Source organism: Doryrhamphus excisus, chromosome 23 (genome assembly GCF_030265055.1).
Source record: "Doryrhamphus excisus isolate RoL2022-K1 chromosome 23, RoL_Dexc_1.0, whole genome shotgun sequence".
NCBI classification, from domain to species: domain Eukaryota; kingdom Metazoa; phylum Chordata; class Actinopteri; order Syngnathiformes; family Syngnathidae; genus Doryrhamphus; species Doryrhamphus excisus.
This window is the reverse complement of record NC_080488.1, coordinates 4793917-4811740: the sequence shown is the minus strand read 5'-3', so window position 1 is coordinate 4811740 and position 17824 is coordinate 4793917. Positions and strand designations below refer to the sequence as shown.

Genomic DNA, 17824 nt, shown 5'->3' with positions numbered 1-17824 from the left:
GGAAACCGGAGTACCCGGAGAAAACCCACGCATGCACGGGGAGAACATGCAAACTCCACACAGAGATGGCCGAGGGTGGAATTGAACCCTGGTCTCCTAGCTGTGAGGTCTGCGCGCTAACCGTCATATTAAAACATTACAAATTTAAGTTGACTGTATAAATAGTAGGGGTGTGTATTGGCAAGAATCTGGCGATACGATACGTATCACGATACTAGGCTCACGATACGATATATCAGGATACTGTTAACAAGACGATATTTTTTTTGTTTTTCTTGTAGTTAAAGATTATTTCCTGGAAAATACTGAATTAAACCAGCAATATGCACTTACTAAACACATTTTTATTTGATTAGAACAGTATGTTATGCTGTATCACAAACTTTCCTCTGTAAAAAAGTGTAGCATTTGGATAAATAGCTTTAACATCCAGCTATAAATTTACAAAAAAAAAACATAAAAAACAAATAAATTAAATTATGTCTCAAGATCCTGCTCAAATGTTCACATTCTATTAGCTGTGAAAAAATGCATAGCGAGTATACAGTCTCTGACTTATCCACCATCAGAAGAGTATTTTTGTGGAACAAACTAACTACAGTAAACCTCGGATATATCGGACTCGGATATATCGGAAATTCGCTCACAACGGACAGATAAAAAAAGAACCAATTTTTCTGTAATGCATTTCCAATAAAAATTCATTGCATATATCGGATTTTTTATAACGGATTTCGCCTATTTCGGACAAAATCTCCAGTCCCGTTCCAATGCATTTCCATTAAATTTCCCTCGCATATATCGGATGGCCGCATCGTGACGCTCTGATTCGCCGAATCGTGACAGGCCGCTATACGACGTCATTTGCAGCGTTTGCAGTGTTGCCTGCGCGTCCAGGTACATTGGAAACATAGTCAAGGAAGTGCCTTTTTATAACGGATAAAATCCGATTTACGCATATACCGGATATAAATCCGATATATGCGTAAAACGGACATTTTCCGGTATACGCATATAACGGATTTCGCTTATATCGGACAAAACCAGTGGGAACAATTGAATCCGATATATCCGAGGTTTACTGTATATATATATAAAGTTACTGCTACTTAAAAAGTTGTGCATTGTTATTATAATTTTCAACAAATTAAACTAATTTGAATAAAATGATGAAGTCAGTTGACTTAACATATTTATTTGAGTTACAAACTTAAAAACTTGTCCCTTTTAATTATTACAATTATTCAGTAAGCATTACTTAAAATAAGCTTTGAGTGATAAAAAGCTAATTTGTGCAATGCAATATTGTTTGTTGGTTCAAAGCAATTTCAAATTAAGTTGTCATAACTAAGAAAGACTAATGGAAATTTTTTTTTTGTTGAGGCTAAACATTTATTTTTTGAGTGTGTGTCCATAACACTTAAGAAGCCAAATACAATCCCCCATTGGTGATGTGTGGATAGTACCTGTGTGAATATAAGCAGGCGGACTCTGACACAGATAGGGTGCGGGATAGTGGTTCTTCTTTCTGTGTTTGTGGATTCGGTAGTCCTTCTCACTGTGAGAACGTCGGTTCCTGTGAGGATCTGCACAGGCCGCCAGTGGCAACAGCCGTTCCGACAGGTCAGAGCTGGGCCATGCCCGCCTCAGCGTGCTGCTGTGTGTCTTCTTCATCCTTTTACCACGCCGGAATGGCAGATAACAGGTGGGAATTGTTTCTACAATGCCGAGTCAAAACAAGCGAGTGGAATATCTCAGCCAAAGAACAAACCAAAGGCTTCCTGTCTGCAATACATCACGTGAATTCCATTCTGCAGGGCTTGCGGATTAAATTAATACATGAAAATCAGACCAGCATTGTGTTGTGGAAAAAAAATATACTCCAAATTTTGGCAGTCAGCATCATGCAAAAGAATCATTGATTCATAAAGGCACGTTGATGCAGGGAATATATCCAGTCACCAAAATTGTATTGACTGCACAGCCCACCATTGCACAGCTAATACCTCCAGTGTCACAAATATAAGAAAAAAAAAAGATTAAAAAAGGAAGATTTGTATCATCTTTTTCCCAAGCCGGAATGCAAAGTCAGTGTATGACGCTGTTGGGTCCCTGGGAAGGGAAAACCGATGAATCCCAGAAAAGCCTGTGCAGCCAAGCGAGGGAAGAAGGGAAGGTGGGAGGGCGTGCTAATACAAAAGAAAGCCAGCCAAGAGAGAGCGACAACAACAAAACATCCATGGGAAACCCACATAAAGCTCCTCGCTTTCAACATGTACCCATCCACTTTGCTCCAGGATCGTGTTTAAAAAAAACACTTTCAATCTTCAGGGAAGAAAATGTGTTGCTATGTGACAACGGGTAAGCTAAACAGAGAAATGATGGAAGTCGAACCGAGAAAAATCTGCAAAATAAAAATAAACAGCGTGTGGTAAATAAATCCAGACTGGAGCGAAAGCTGTCTCCACTTCCCCTTTGTCTTCTCTTTCCTCCCTTCACCCTCCGCTGTGCTCAGTGTTGTGAGAGAGGAGCATGGCGAAGGAGGGGCAGAGACATTCTTGTCAGCCCACCCCCTTGTTCCCCCCTGTTGCAAAAGCTGGGAGCTGCTGCCCATTCATAGAAAACACACGTATCCTAAAGCCGAGCCAATGCACCCATGCACTAATATATTGTATGTGTATTTATGCTATACCTTCAATGTTGCTGTGTTAGTGCAATTTCCAGTCTTATTTCACATTAGTGGCGGCACGGTGGTCTAGGGGTTAGCGCGCAGACCTCACAGCTAGGAGACCAGGGTTCAATCCCATTGGCTGGCGACCAGTCCACCTTGTACGGTTGCCCGAAGACAGCTGGGATAGGCTCCAGCACGACCCTTGTGAGGATAAGCGGTAGAAAATGAATGAATGAGTTCTCTTCCTATTTTGTGTGGAAGTGGTAACTTTTTGGCTTCTTATTTTGTCTTTCCCAACCCTCGGCCATCTCTGTGTGGAGTTTGCATGTTCTCCCCGTGCATGCGTGGGTTTTCTCCGGGTACTCCGGTTTCCTCCCACATTCCAAAAACATGCTAGGTTAATTGGCGACTCCAAATTGTCCATAGGTATGAATGTGAGTGTGAATGGTTGTTTGTCTATATGTGCCCTGTGATTGGCTGGCGACCAGTCCAGGGTGTACCCCGCCTCTCGCCCGAAGACAGCTGGGATAGGCTCCAGCACCCCCCGCGACCCTCATGAGGAAAAAGCGGTAGAAAATGAAATGAAAATGAAATTTCACATTAGTCTGATTCTTTATATTGTAGAAGGCTGCCATTAATTACTTGCAAAAGGCATGACTGCATGAAGTACCTTATTTTCCAGACTATAAGTCACTCTGGAATATGAGTTGCAATAAAAAATGCACAATGAATAAGAAAAAAAACATATATGAGTCACATTTTAGGGGAAAATCAGAGACCGAGAACAGACATTTCATCTCAAAAGGCAAGTTGCAGTAATAATACAATGGAGAACAACAAGCTAAATATACAGTAAACCTCGAATATATCGGACTCGGATATATCGGAAATTCGCTCACAACGGACAGATAAAAAAGAACCGATTTTTCTGTAATACATTTCCAATAAAAATTCATTGCATATATCGGATTTTTTATAACGGATTTCGCCTATTTCGGACAAAATCTCCAGTCCCGTTCCAATGCATTTCCATTAAATTTCCCTCGCATATATCGGATGGCCGCATCGTTATGCTAATCTTGTTGATGTCACTGGCTATTGTCTTTCTCCTGGCTCCAGATTTAGGACAAATATAAAAGTGAGTGACGTCAATAATACTAGCACAGCAGTGAATGAGATCTTAACCTCACTATTGGAAATAACGTAGGCCTGACGGGCGTAACAGGGCCTAGCTTAATTAACAATTTGTTATGCTCAGAGTCCAATAAAGTTCAATTCTCATTACCTTACGTCTCTTTTCATTGCCCAGTCCAGGTACATTGGAAACATAGTCAAAGAAGTGCCTTTTTATAACGGATAAAATCCGATTTACGCATATACCGGATATAAATCCGATATATGCGTAAAACGGACATTTTCCGGTATATGCATATAACGGATTTCGCTTATATCGGACAAAACCAGTGGGAACAATTGAATCCGATATATCCGAGGTTTACTGTAGTATGTTAAGGTAACACAACAGTTATTCATATAACTATAGCCTAAACCAGTGTTTTTCAACCTTTTTTGAGCCATGGCACGTTTTTTTTTTTACGTTGGAAAAATTTTGCGGCACACCAATAACCAACATTATTTGCTTCTTTCAGCTTTTTCCTGATTATGGACTCGCCACAGCAGATCCTTTTGATCCGCATACTAATTTAAACAACAATGTTACAAAACTCACGTGCATCACTAAGTCTATTAGAGGAACGAGGCAATCAGCTACGTGTTGCCACACGGACGAATATTACATTGCTCTGCCAGTCTTTACACCAATGACACGCTACAATGACATAATATTTGCAGAAAATTATTAATACATGTTAATTAAAAAAAGTGATATTGAATAATTCCTTACAGCAACACCTGACGATTTCTCACAGCGGCACAGTTGTTGAAAATCACTGCTATAAGTCACTCTGGAATATGAGTTGCAACAAAAAAATGCACAATGAATAAGAAAAAAAACATATATGAGTCGCATTTTGGGGGAAAATCAGAGACCGAGAACAGAACTTTTGAGATTTCATCTCAAAAGGCAAGTTGCAGTAATAATAAAATGGAGAACAACAAGCTAAATATAGTATGTTAAGGTAACACATTAACAGTTATTCATATAACTATAGCCTAAACCAGTGTTTTTCAACCTTTTTTGAGCCACGGCACGTTTTTTTACATGGGAAAAATCTTGTGGCACACCACTAAGCAAAAATGTTCCAAAATGTCACCACGACCTCACACGTGCATCAATAAGTCTATGGGAGGAACAAGGTAGGTGTTGCCACACGGACCAATATTACATTGCTCTGCCAGTCTTTACACCACAGACACTCCACAGTAGCCACGTTTTTACATCACCACTTTTTCTCTTTCCGAATGACCTTTCGGGAAACAATGGTATCCATAGAAAGGAATATTCCAATCTCTTGTCTACATGCGTCGTGAAAATCAACCAGAATAGTCAATAGGGCATGCCCAGTAAAACGTAAACACCAACATCACGTGATACCGGCTTCCCCAAGTTTTTCTTTCACTTGTTGGAATAACTCCGTATTGTCAGTTTTTCGTCTGTCCAGTCTTGAAATTTAGTTTGAATCAAAAACAAACTTTGCTTAGTCCAGTGCCGATTGCTGGCCTCCATTTTTAAAAGTGAAGAACGTCTGGATCTGCGTGTTACGTCATATCTGAGCATGCGCTGAAAGAACGCACCCGGGATAAATTTAAACAGGAAAAGATCAAATTCAATCTTGCTAATATTTTATCATTAAACTCAGGACATGTTTTATATAGATATATGTTTTCTTTTTTCATAAAACTGCACTTGTGAATAAAGTATAGAAGGGTTTAGATTCTGTTTCACAGATGGCGCTAATGCACATGAAAGCTGCTTGCCAACCGCCAATAAACAACAGAAGAAGAAAAACACCACCCTGACAACTTTCCATTTGAGCGGGTACAAGATACCTGAATCAGATTGGTTAAAGGAATATTCCATCCCTGTTCAATTCTTTCTGTTTGAGCAAATAAACCAAATGCAATTGGAATATTTGGGTCCATATATTCATGGCTATTGACATAATATTTGCAAATGATGATTAATCAATGTTAACTATAAAAAGTGATATTGGATAATTCCTCACGGCACACCTGACAGGCTGGATAAATTTATTAATGCGAACAAATTACTATCAGAAACTCAGTATGGATACAGAGCTAATATTTCTACCTCCATGCCACTGATTAAAATTATGGAGGAAAATCACTAACGCTATATATCAGAGGAAGCGTGCAGCCGCAGTATTCATGGATCTGACAAAAGCCTTTGATACAATCAATCATGACATCCTAATAACTAAATTAGAAAGGTACGGAATAAGAGGATTAGTTCTGAACTGGGTCAAAAGCTACTTAGCTGACAGGAAGCAATAAGTACAGCTAGGAGAATACACATCTGCAAGTTCATATATTACGTGCGGAGTTCCCCAGGGGTCAACACTGGGGCCAAAATTGTTCAACTTGTACATCAATGATACAGTAAACCTCGGATATATCGGATTCAATTGTTCCCACTGGTTTTGTCCGATATAAGCGAAATCCGTTATATGCGTATACCGGAAAATGTCCGTTTCACGCATATATCGGATTTATATCCGGTATATGCGTAAATCGGATTTTATCCGTTATAAAAAGGCACTTCCTTGACTATGTTTCCAATGTATCTGGACGCGCAGGCAACGCTGCAAACGCTGCAAATGACGTCGTATAGCGGCCTGTCACGATTCGGCGAATCGGAGCGCCACGATGCGGCCATCCGATACATGCGAGGGAAATTTAATGGAAATGCATTGGAACGGGACTGGAGATTTTGTCCGAAATAGGCGAAATCCATTATAAAAAATCCGATATATGCAATGAATTTTTATTGGAAATGCATTACAGAAAATTTGGTTCTTTTTTATCTGTCCGTTGTGAGCGAATTTCCGATATATCCGAGTCCGATATATCCGAGGTTTACTGTATCTCCAAAGTAACGAAAGACTTAAAGCTGGTATTATTTGCGGATGATACCATTGCTTTTTGTTCTGGAGGGAGTACAGACGAAATCATTAGAAAGGTCAGAGAAGAAATTGTCACTAAAAAGATGCTTTGATGATAATAGATTGTCCTTGAACCTAAGTAAAACTAAAATAAAGCTGTTTGGTAACAGCAGAAAGGACACGTACCAGCAAATACAAATAGACTGTGAGGACATTGAAAGGGTGAACGAAAATACATTTCTGGGGATCACAATAGATGAAAATATGAGCTGGAAACCTCATATTACAAATATACAACATAAGGTGGTAAGAAATATTTCAGTATTGAACAAAGCAAAATTTGTTCTCAATCAGAAGTCACTCCACACTCTTTATTGCTCTCTGGTTCTACCATATCTTACTTATTGTGTGGAAATATGGGCTAATAACTATAAAAGCAATCTTCACTCTCAAATGTACTGCAAAAAAGGTCAGTAAGGATAATTCATAATGCCGCCTACACAGAACATACTAACTCCTTATTTCTAAAATCACAAATACTTCAACTTGCTGATATAGTTCATCTTCAAACAGCTAAAATAATACATAAGGCTAAAAACAACCAATTAGCTAAAAATGTCATCCAATACTTCTCTACAAGAGACGAGAAATATGATCTCAGGGAAGAACTACATTTGAAACACTTATATGCTAGGACTACGTTAAAAAGCCATAGCATTTCAGTATGTGGAATCAAACTATGGAATGGATTGAGTAAGGACCTCAAACAATGCACAACGATGAGCCAATTCAAGAAACAATACAAGCAGTTGATGTTTGCTAAATACAAGGATGAAGAGTCTTGAACCAGTCATGATGTGCTATATATATCACTATATTGTACATATTACTGTTATTATATATTGTCACATCCATACTGTTTATAATCTGTATAATCTACAATAGCCATATTATAGTCATTTATATCTCTGTACATATCCTCACTGTATTATAGTCATAGCCTGTTATAGTTTTTTTTTTTACATAGATCTGTCCATTTTTTTCTACATTTACTTACTACTAAGGTACTTATAAAATTGCACTTCTGGTTGGATGCTAACTGCATTTTGTTGCCCTGTACCAGTGACATGAGCAATAACAATAAAGTTGAATCTAATCTAATCTAATCGACACTTACTATGGTACCCATTATGTCATTGTATGGTCATATCACCTTGTACTTCGGTACGAGGTGCATTATTAAAAAAAACAAAAAAAAACTTAAACTGTATTATGGAAAGCAGGAAGTGAACAAATGTAACAGTTACTGATTGTAAAAGTACCAGATGGAGGGGTAGGATTTAATAAGCTTTGCTTCTTCCTACTCCTTTTGGACATGTGGAACTGTGAACTGATTATGTGATGCATTCAATTTTAATCTGATGCATGTTCAAATGAAATAAAACCATTTCCATTCTTTTGGCCTTGAAAAATCATCTAAAATGGCAGGTACTGAAGGGGTTGTCTTGAAAAAGTTTTTCTAAGTAATTTTCTAATATCATTCACTGGTTTTCCACAGAGTCAATCAAAGAAACCAAATCAAATTCCGATCCTTACATCCAGCATAGGGATGATGAAGTATGGTACTTGCATCCTAACATGATGTGTTGAACTGCCATCTGTTCAGCCATTTATAAGCATGCGAGTACATGCCCACGGTAGTGGGAAGAATAGGACCTTTATTAATGTCACTGCTGCCTTTCTCTGCTTTAATTGGTAACTGGAGCAGAAAACGCTTCACACATACACACACACACACACACCTGCATCCACATCACTACAAGCTAAATAAGTTTTTTTCCATCATATAATCACCAACCTAATCTTTGGGTAATGGCAAAACACATGACATCTTTCCATACACTATATGCATTTCGTTCCCATGGAAACAATATTATACAAGTATTCCCTTTCTTTAAGGGAAAAACTTTATAAGAATTGTCACTTTATTTTCACACCTGTTTGAGATACAATGGGATCAAAAAGTGGTCAATGGTTAACCACCACCAGGGGGCGCATCAAAAGTGGTTAACCCGTACAGAAAATAACTAAAATGGCTTTTGACATCTTTATACGGGTTTAATGGCGATACTTGCGCAATTCCTGACATATTTATAGTCCCACTTAAAATGAGTTACCGGAAACAGCGGACACAGTAACGAGTACCCTTGAGTCCAGATTCATTAAAAAAAACTCGAGAGTTTTGAACGACTCGTTCATGAATCGCACATTTCATATAAGGCAGGTGTAAGCAAACCTTACCCAGATATTTGATATTGAATCCTCTGGGGGGGTTGAGGGATCTCCGCATCCATCCCTCCCTCAGGACCTCCAGGTGGTCCTCCTTGCCCTGTATGAGAAGCACATGCTCGTCTATCCATCCCAGGAAGAAAGTCTCGGACACAGCCTCAGTAATCCGTTGATTCCATACGTGATGCTGAGTATTTTCCGCTTTGAAATCGGCAAATATCTCATAGCCAGTATGGTGTCTCGGCAGCTCGTCGCTTTCCGACACGCCGGCCCCCAGCGCCTCCCCAGCCCCGACCCTGGACAACACTATGGCCAGTGAGTGGGGAGCTATCTGAAGGAAAGACTCCATGGTCTTAGCTGGCTTCCGGGTTCAGTGTTGTCATTGTATTTATTAGCTGTGTCCTACAGCATCGAGCAACAACAAGTCCATGTTTGCTAGCGGGGTGTGTGGCTAAGAGCTAACATGTTAGCCGCATAGCCTTCAAGTCATCAGCATCAAGCTAGCAGGCTAGCTGCCCTTATCTTCCTCAAGCCAAATTCATCCTCCTCCTCTTCTTCAGACGTGACGTTTCGACCGCTGCGTGGCGTGAGTATTTACTCCAGACCGACGTGCAACGCAATCCACCTGAACCACGGGATGACATTCGTGATTTTCGGTAGAAAAAACACGTCGTTACAACAGCAGCCTTGGAACAAAGCTAGCAGGATGCTAACGCCCCCCTCCTTTCTCGCGTTGCCAGGCAGCATCAGATCTTGTTGGGACGCCGGTGCCCTTTTTCCCCCCCGCCCTTTGCGATGCCGAAGGTGAGGGTGTTCTCCAGGTGAAATATAAACCCTGCTTGGTGCCTGGTATGAGGACACGGCTTGAGGTGTGGATCCTCATCCAGGTAAGGATACTATGTGGTGGGTGGATCGATGCAAATATCGACACCGATGGTAAGTATCAGTTTCGGACCGATACAGGCATGTTGAGATCGACATTTTTCAGTTCTCGTCTGTTTATAGCAAATGTGTTTGTTCAGATAGTTTTATTCTTGGCATTATATTATATATTTATTTTTGAAACTTTGTAAAAAAAAAGGAATTGTATTATAGTTGACATTACATTGTCTTATGCTATTTTAGGTTTACATTTTTCACATTACGTTATAATAATATAAAATATATTTGCCTAAATTTTTTGTCCTGTGTTGTACCCTGAATATAATTCATTCATTCATTTTCTACCACTTTTCCTCACGAGGGTCGCGGGGGTGCTGGAGCCTATCCCAGCTGTCTTCGGGCGAGAGGCGGGGTACACCCTGGACTGGTCGCCGGCCAATCACATGGCACATATAGACAAACAACCATTCACACTCACATTCATACCTATGGACAATTTGGAGTCGCCAATTAACCTAGCATGTTTTTGGAATGTGGGAGGAAACCGGAGTACCCGGAGAAAACCCACGCATGCACGGGGAGAACATGCAAACTCCACACAGAGATGGCCGAGGGTGGGGAAAGACAAAATAAGAAGCCAAAAAGTTACCACTTCCACACAAAATAGGAGGAGAACTCATTCATTCATTTTCTACCGCTTATCCTCATGAGGATCGTGCTGGAGCCTATCCCAGCTGTCTTCGGGCCATCTTACACCGTGGACTGGTGGCCAGCCAATCACAGGGCACATATAGTCAAACAACCATTCACACTCACATTCATACCTATGGACAATTTGGAGTCGCCAATTAACCTAGCATGTTTTTGGAATGTGGGAGGAAACCGGAGTACCCGGAGAAAACCCACGCATGCACGGGTTCTCCCCATGCAAACTCCACACAGAGATGGCAGAGGGTGGAATTGAACCCTGGTCTCCTAGCTGTGAGGTCTGCGCGCTAACCACTCGACCGCCATGCCGCACCCTGAATATAATCATGGTGGTAAAAAGCAAAATCAATCATTCAAGGGTAAAAAAAACCGTATCGGCTACACTGCAACTGTTTTTACTTTGTATCGAATCGATACAAAAAGCACAGTATCTCCCACCTCGAAAAGGATAGGGCATTGACAGCAGTGATGCAAACTTCATTCATTTTAGTGACTCGAGTTCTTAGAAGTCACAGAACTGAATCTGGATTTCCTCGAGTCGTATCGAATTCAGTTCTCAAGTCAAGGTTAAAAAACAAAATGGTTGATGTATTTTTAGTTCATCAAAAGGCAGTAATACACTCTAAAAAGTAATTCAGAGTATCTGTTGACACTTGATTTTATACATGAATGCAATGTAAAAAATGTAATTGATTTAGATACACTTTAAGTTGCTAACTTTATTTTTTCAGTTATGTTCAAATCATAATGTTGGCTATTACATGAACTTAATTTAGAATGTCATATACACTCACATTTTATTGTTGGTAAGCTTAAAACAAAATTCAAGTTGCCATGACTTCATAAAATTAGCTTGGTAACATAATATACACATATATAGTATATATATATTAAGTTACTGCTACTTGAAAAAGTTGTGTGTATTGTTATAATTAGACAACAAATTAAACTAATTTGAATAAAATGATTAAGTCAGTTGACTTAACATACGAGTCAAACGTAAAATCTTTACTTAAAACTTAAAATTACTTAAAATAAGCTTTGAGTGAAGAGGAAAAGCTAATTTGTGCAATGCAATATTGTTTGTTGGTTCAAAGCAATTTCTAATTAAGTTGTCATAACTAAGAAAGACTAATGGAAAAACGTTGCGTTGATTTTTTTTATTTTTTGAGGCTGAACGTTTATTTTTCGAGTGTAAGTTCAATTTTATAAAAATTTTAATCAGTCTTTTCCACAGCAAAAAAAAAGTCAACATTGTGTGGACCTCAACATCCTACATAATTTTTTGATTCAGATTGATTTATTTTTTTAATTATTGGTATTATTTTCTCTATTTGCTCCATAAAAAAACATGCAAGTTAATGGTTGGGTTATTTAAAAGACAAAACAAAAATGCAAAAGATTGAATGAAGCCATTTAATTCATAGTTTGAACGTTTTTGCTCAAAAGACAATGTGTCAGTGTGTGCACGTTAGGGATTGCACTTTCCTGTCTTCACCAACTTGACACTTCTGTCGATTCTGTATAAGTGAAAAGGCAGCCATGAGCATTGAGTATCTGTGTATGACATAAATGCAAAATGAGGACCTACCGGTTTGTCTGACAGAAGTCACACTCATTGCTATAGGTGAGTCCATCACTGCCGCACACAGGAATATAAGCCTTGTTGCATGCGATTCCATACTTCTTACAGACAGGCTTGACAAAAACAGATTTACATCATTAATTACAAGTCAAAAATCTTTTATTGGGGGAAAGAACTACCAAATAGTGGCCATGTTGCCAACATTTAAATGGAAAAAAAAAAATAGATCTCACCTCTATGTCATCGTTTCCTGAAGACTGAGTGACGACTACACACAAATAATTAAAATCAGACATGATATAAACCTTTATGAAATGACTATTTGAGGCTATATCAGGGGTGGGCAAACTACGGCCCGGGGGCCACATCCGGCCCGCCAAGTGTTTCAATATGGCCCGCCTGTTTGTTCCAAAGTATTTCATTTAAACTCAACACGTAACCTGGCATTGTGGCTTGGGCCAACTTTTTGATGGTTGAGGTAGCTGCTTTATCAATTTCGTTATTTGATGTGGTCTGTTGTTTACAAAATACTCCTGGAAAAAGGAGCACAAGCACAATAGTAATAATAATAATAATAATAATAATAATAATAATAATAATAATAGTAATGTTGTCAATAATGATAATAATACTACTATTATATTAATATTGTTGTTAATATTAATATAATAATGGTAGTAATATTATTATATTAACAAAATAATAATATAATAACATTACTATAATAATTCTAATAAAAATAATACATTTATAACACTTTACATCAAATAAATGATTTCAAAGTTCACATATAGCAGATTGCATGACACTTTTACATGTAAAATATGTGTAAAAATATAGGTGTAAAAATGGACTGTTACGTGTAAAATACTACATAATCCCCCCCCCCCCGTCAATTTTGTTAAATTAATGCGGCCCGCGAGTCAAAAAGTTTGCCCACCCCTGGGCTATATAGTACACAGCATGTGGAAAAGCAACATGCACTCTAAAAAGTAATTCAGAGTATCTGTTGACACTTGATTTAATACATAAATGCAATGTAAAACATGTAATTAATTGATTTAGATACACTTTCTAAATCCAAGTTATGTTCAAATAATAATGTTGGCTATTACATGAACTTAATTTAGAATGTCATATACACTCAAATTTTATTGTTGGTAAGCTTAAAACAAAATTCAAGTTGCCATGACTTCATAAAATTAGCTTGGTAACAATATATATATACACACACATATATACATATATAAAGTTACTGCTACTTAAAGCTGTGTGCATTATAATTAAGTAGACAACAAATTAAACTAAATTGAATAAAATGATTAAATCAGTCGACTTAACATATTTCTTTGAGTTACAAACTTGTCCCTTTTAATTATTACAATTATTCAGTAAGCATTACTTAAAATAAGCTTTGAGTGATAAAAAGCTAATTTGTGCAATGCAATATTGTTTGTTGGTTCAAAGCAATTTCAAATTAAGTTGTCATAACTAAGAAAGACTAATGGAAATTGTTGCGTTGATTTTTTTGTTGAGGCTAAACATTTATTTTTTGCCATTGTAATAAATGTCTCATCAGGTTTCACCATAGCAATTTTGAAGCAAGCTGTAGAGATTTTCCTAGCCTGTTCCCCATTAATTCATTGAACAAAATAACATTTAAAAATGGTGATAGAATTGCTGAATGGATTTAAAATGTGCTTTAATAGCGTTTGGAAATGAGCTGCCTTCCATGACACTGCCATTTTGGGGGAAGGCCCATCATCTCTGCAAAGTCACATGACTATTACATGACAGCTGTTCCCAATAAGTCACTTAGGGACTTTTATTTAAGAGTTCAATAAAGGAGTTTCCTCTTGGGACAGATTTTTTGGATGAAAAAAATAAAGTAAAAATCTTGTCTTACAATTGCTTATAAGATTAAATATTTGAATACTTCAGGTTTAAGACAAAAACTGTTAAAATAAACATTTAGCCTCAACAAAAAAAAATCAACACAACAGTTTCCATTAGTCTTTCTTAAGTTATGACAACTTAATTTGAAATTGCTTTGAACCAACAAACAATATTGCATTGCACTAATTAGCTTTTCCTCTTCACTCAAAGCTTATTTTTAAGTAATGCTTACTGAATAATTGTAATAATTAAAAAGTTTTTAAGTTTGTAACTCAAAGAAATATGTTAAGTCAACTGACTTAATCATTTTATTCAAATTAGTTTAATTTGTTTACTTAATTATAATAATGCACACAACTTTTTAAGTAGCAGTAACTTTATATATACTATACACGTGTGTATATATTATGTTACCAAGCTAATTTTATTAAATCATGGCAACCTGAATTTTGTTTTAAGCTTACCAACAATAAAATTTGAGTGTATATGACATTCTAAATTAAGTTCATGTAATAGCCAACATTATTATTTGAACATAACTTAAAAAATAAAGTTTATCTAAATCAATTAATTAAATTTTTTACATTGCGTTTATGTATAAAATCAAGTGGTGTCAACAGATACTCTGAATTACTTCTTAGAGTGCAGTAAAACGTCACCGACTTACCAGCAAGCAGCAAAATAGAAGCAAAAAGTAGAAGCAGCTTCATTTCTTCTCAGTCGTGTACGATGGCGGTATGCTCTCCACAACAGGCAAATGTTTTCTCATCCACCAGACCGTCGACAGGTGTGATTTTTCAAGGCCAGGTGGGCGGGGCTTGTTAATCAGGCCAATCAACCACCTGGGAAAAACAAACAAACATGCAACTCATTGAAATGACATTTTTTCCATCTCTTTTTACACACACTAAACTAAGTAGATGGATATTAATAATAACATACTCATTGATGGCATAATAGTTAGTGTGTTTATTTTTATGACCTGTTTGTGTTTCCTATAGGAGATCCTGTGACTTCCATGACAGCAGAATATTATGATTCTCATTCCGGCTGTATAAAAACCAGTTTTTCCAGTCAGTATTTCATACTTCCAGTTCCTTGTGACTGGAAGTGACTAACCCTAACCCGCTCACTAACCCCAACTCATTATTAGTATTAAAAAAAATTACATTTAAGCAAATTGTACATCTTGCCTAAATTCAGCATTTTTTTCAGCATTAAAAAAAATTCATAAAAAATGAAAAATTAACTAAAATACAAATATAAGGAATTAAAACAGATTAAAAGACATCCAGTATGTGAAATATAGCATTCTACACTGGTCACTTGCTATCAGTAATCTTCCATTGATGAGACAACAGACACCATAAGACAAACAGGAAGTAAAAAGTAAAGTGCTAACATTTGTGCCCTAATGCTAACATTTTAAATGTCTTCCCCCATTTATTTTTTATGGCTCTTATCTATGCTGGAGCCCTGCTGTCTTTGGGCGAGACTGGTCGCCAACCTATTACAGTCTTAAATGTCTTATTTTTTTTTATTAATTCTACTATATTGGGTAATATGAGTATAAGGGTGACTATAGGGGTGTTATTTAATGTATAGAGGGCTCTAGTAATGTTAAAAAATGTATTCAGAAGGTTGTAGACAGGTTTTGTATGCTCAATGAAACTATAAAAAATATTCAATTTGTAAAAAAAATTTCTCGCCGGGAACGTTTTTATATTGTGGCGTTTCAGCCGTTTCAGCCATCTATCTTGTCTAAATTCTGCATTTTTTCAGCATTAAAAAAAAATTCATAAAATTAACTAAAATAGAAATATAAGGAATTAAAAGAGATTGAAAGACATCCAGTATGTGAAATATAGCATTCTACGCTGGTCACTTGCTATCGTTAATCTTCCATCGATGAGACAACAGACACTATAAGACAAACAGGAAGTAAAAAGTAAAGGAATTCCTCTAATGCTAACATTTAAAATGTCTTCCCCCATTTATTTCCTACGGCTCTTTTCCTCACTAGGGTCGCGGTTATGCTGGAGCCCAGCTGTCTTTGGGCGAGACTGGTCTACTATATTGGGTAATATTGAGTATAAGGGTGACTATAGGGGTGTTATTTAATGTATAGAGGGCTCTAGTAATGTTAAAAAAATGTATTCAGAAGGTTGTAGACAGGTTTTGTATGCTCAATGAAACTATAAAAAATATTCAATTTGTAAAAAATTTTTTGAAATGTTGTAGAAATTGTTAGAATAGGAATTCTGGACAACGTTATTACTATTATAGTTCATCATAATGAGAAACAAGCTCAATAAATGTATTAAAAAATGCCTTAAAACTATAAAGAAAATATAAATCGGGTTTATCTGTCCCTGTGACACTATTACAGTCTTAAATGTCTTATTTTTTGTTATTAATTCTACTATATTGGGTAATATGAGTATAAGGGTGACTATAGGGGTGTTATTTAATGTATAGAGGGCTCTAGTAATGTTAAAAAATGTATTCAGAAGGCTGTAGGCAGGTTTTGTATGCTCAATGAAACTATAAAAAATATTCAATTTGTAAAAAATGTTTTTGAAATTTTGTAGAAATTGTTAGAATTGGAATTCTGGACAACGTTCTTACTATTATAGTCCATCATAATGGGAAACAAGCTCAATAAATGTATTAAAAAATGCCTTAAAACTATAAAGAAAATATAAATGGGGTTTATCTGCCCCTGTGACACTATACAGCCTTAAATGTCTTATTTTTTATTTTATTAATTCTACTATATTGGGTAATATGAGTATAAGGGTGACTATAGGGGTGTTATTTAATGTATAGAGGGCTCTAGTAATGTGAAAAAATGTATTCAGAAGCTTGTAGACAGGTTTTGTATGCTCAATGAAACTATAAAAAATATTCAATTTGTTAAAAAAAAAATTGAAATTTTGTAGAAATTGTTAGAATAGGAATTCTGGACAACGTTATTACTAATAGTCCATCATAATGGGAAACAAGCACAATAAATGTATTTAAAAATACCTTAAAACTAAATAAAAACAATCACTAAAGAAAACAATACAATTGTTTGAGTGAAATCAAGTAATTTTCCAAGAGAACTGAAAAATGTAGATGTCCTCATTCTCATATGGACCTGATATTTATACAATGAATACAATGATCGGTATTTGGATCGACCCGCCCAACCCGGCAGTCTTGACTTTGCTGACTCTTCCTTGTTGTTGTTCCAGTATATGAGCACTAGATGGTGCTATGTGAATGCCTAATGCTATTAAATCATGACGCTCGTCCTGTCCGTCATACTAAATTGCTGTAATACTATTTACATAGCTTTATTTCTCAATTTAATTGTGCCTGGGGAAACACAGCATCAAAGCTTTGATATAACGTGATTAAACATACAATATTTCATATTATAACGTCATCAGTCCAGGGTGTACCCCTCCTCTGATCCAAAGTCAGGTGGGATAAGATCCAGCTTACCCGTGTGACCCGACTGAGGACGAGCAGTATAGAAAATGGACTGATGGATTATAAACGTTTCTAACAGTGTCTAAACGTGGCAAAATAGAGCAGACTATTTGTCGGTTTGTCTAAAAACTATGTAAAGTTTTATATTTTATTCGTGTTTATTAATATAATTTCACATTGGTTGTCGTGTCTAACAATGCTTAAATATCATAGTAATTATATAGCTTAAGA

The 17824-nt window shown here is 36.8% G+C and overlaps 2 protein-coding genes across 3 annotated transcripts in view; both read right to left on the bottom strand.

The window, feature by feature from the left end:
- Positions 1 to 9936, bottom strand: part of LOC131110636 (storkhead-box protein 2-like) — a 39069-nt gene extending 29133 nt beyond the window's left edge. Inside the window, exon 1 of one of the 2 annotated variants that reach the window (XM_058063912.1) lies at positions 9055 to 9936. In XM_058063912.1, coding sequence (XP_057919895.1) covers positions 9055 to 9391 — 337 coding nt within the window. In that variant the 5' untranslated portion in view covers positions 9392 to 9936. Of the gene's footprint in view, positions 1 to 1466; positions 2538 to 9054 lie in introns of those variants that run through there. The other variant, XM_058063913.1, reaches the window with a different exon arrangement.
- Positions 9937 to 12034: 2098 nt separating this feature from the next.
- LOC131110639 (trypsin inhibitor ClTI-1-like) lies at positions 12035 to 14911 on the bottom strand. The gene is made up of 4 exons (XM_058063919.1): positions 14781 to 14911; positions 12451 to 12485; positions 12224 to 12330; positions 12035 to 12152 (listed from the first exon to the last, which is right to left on the bottom strand). Exons 1-4 carry the CDS (start codon positions 14821 to 14823, stop codon positions 12104 to 12106), a joined length of 234 nt encoding a protein of 77 aa, XP_057919902.1. The 5' UTR covers positions 14824 to 14911; the 3' UTR covers positions 12035 to 12103.
- Between the last annotated feature and the right edge of the window lie 2913 nt (positions 14912 to 17824).

Bases quoted from the DNA above. Each gene is read 5' to 3' on its own strand.
- LOC131110639 (XM_058063919.1), bottom strand. From the start codon at position 14,823: ATGAAGCTGCTTCTACTTTTTGCTTCTATTTTGCTGCTTGCTG. The intron at 12,486-14,780 runs GTAAGTCGGTGA...ATTTGTGTGTAG, and splicing joins TTCTATTTTGCTGCTTGCTG to TCGTCACTCAGTCTTCAGGA. The intron at 12,331-12,450 runs GTGAGATCTATT...GTTTTTGTCAAG, and splicing joins CAGGAAACGATGACATAGAG to CCTGTCTGTAAGAAGTATGG.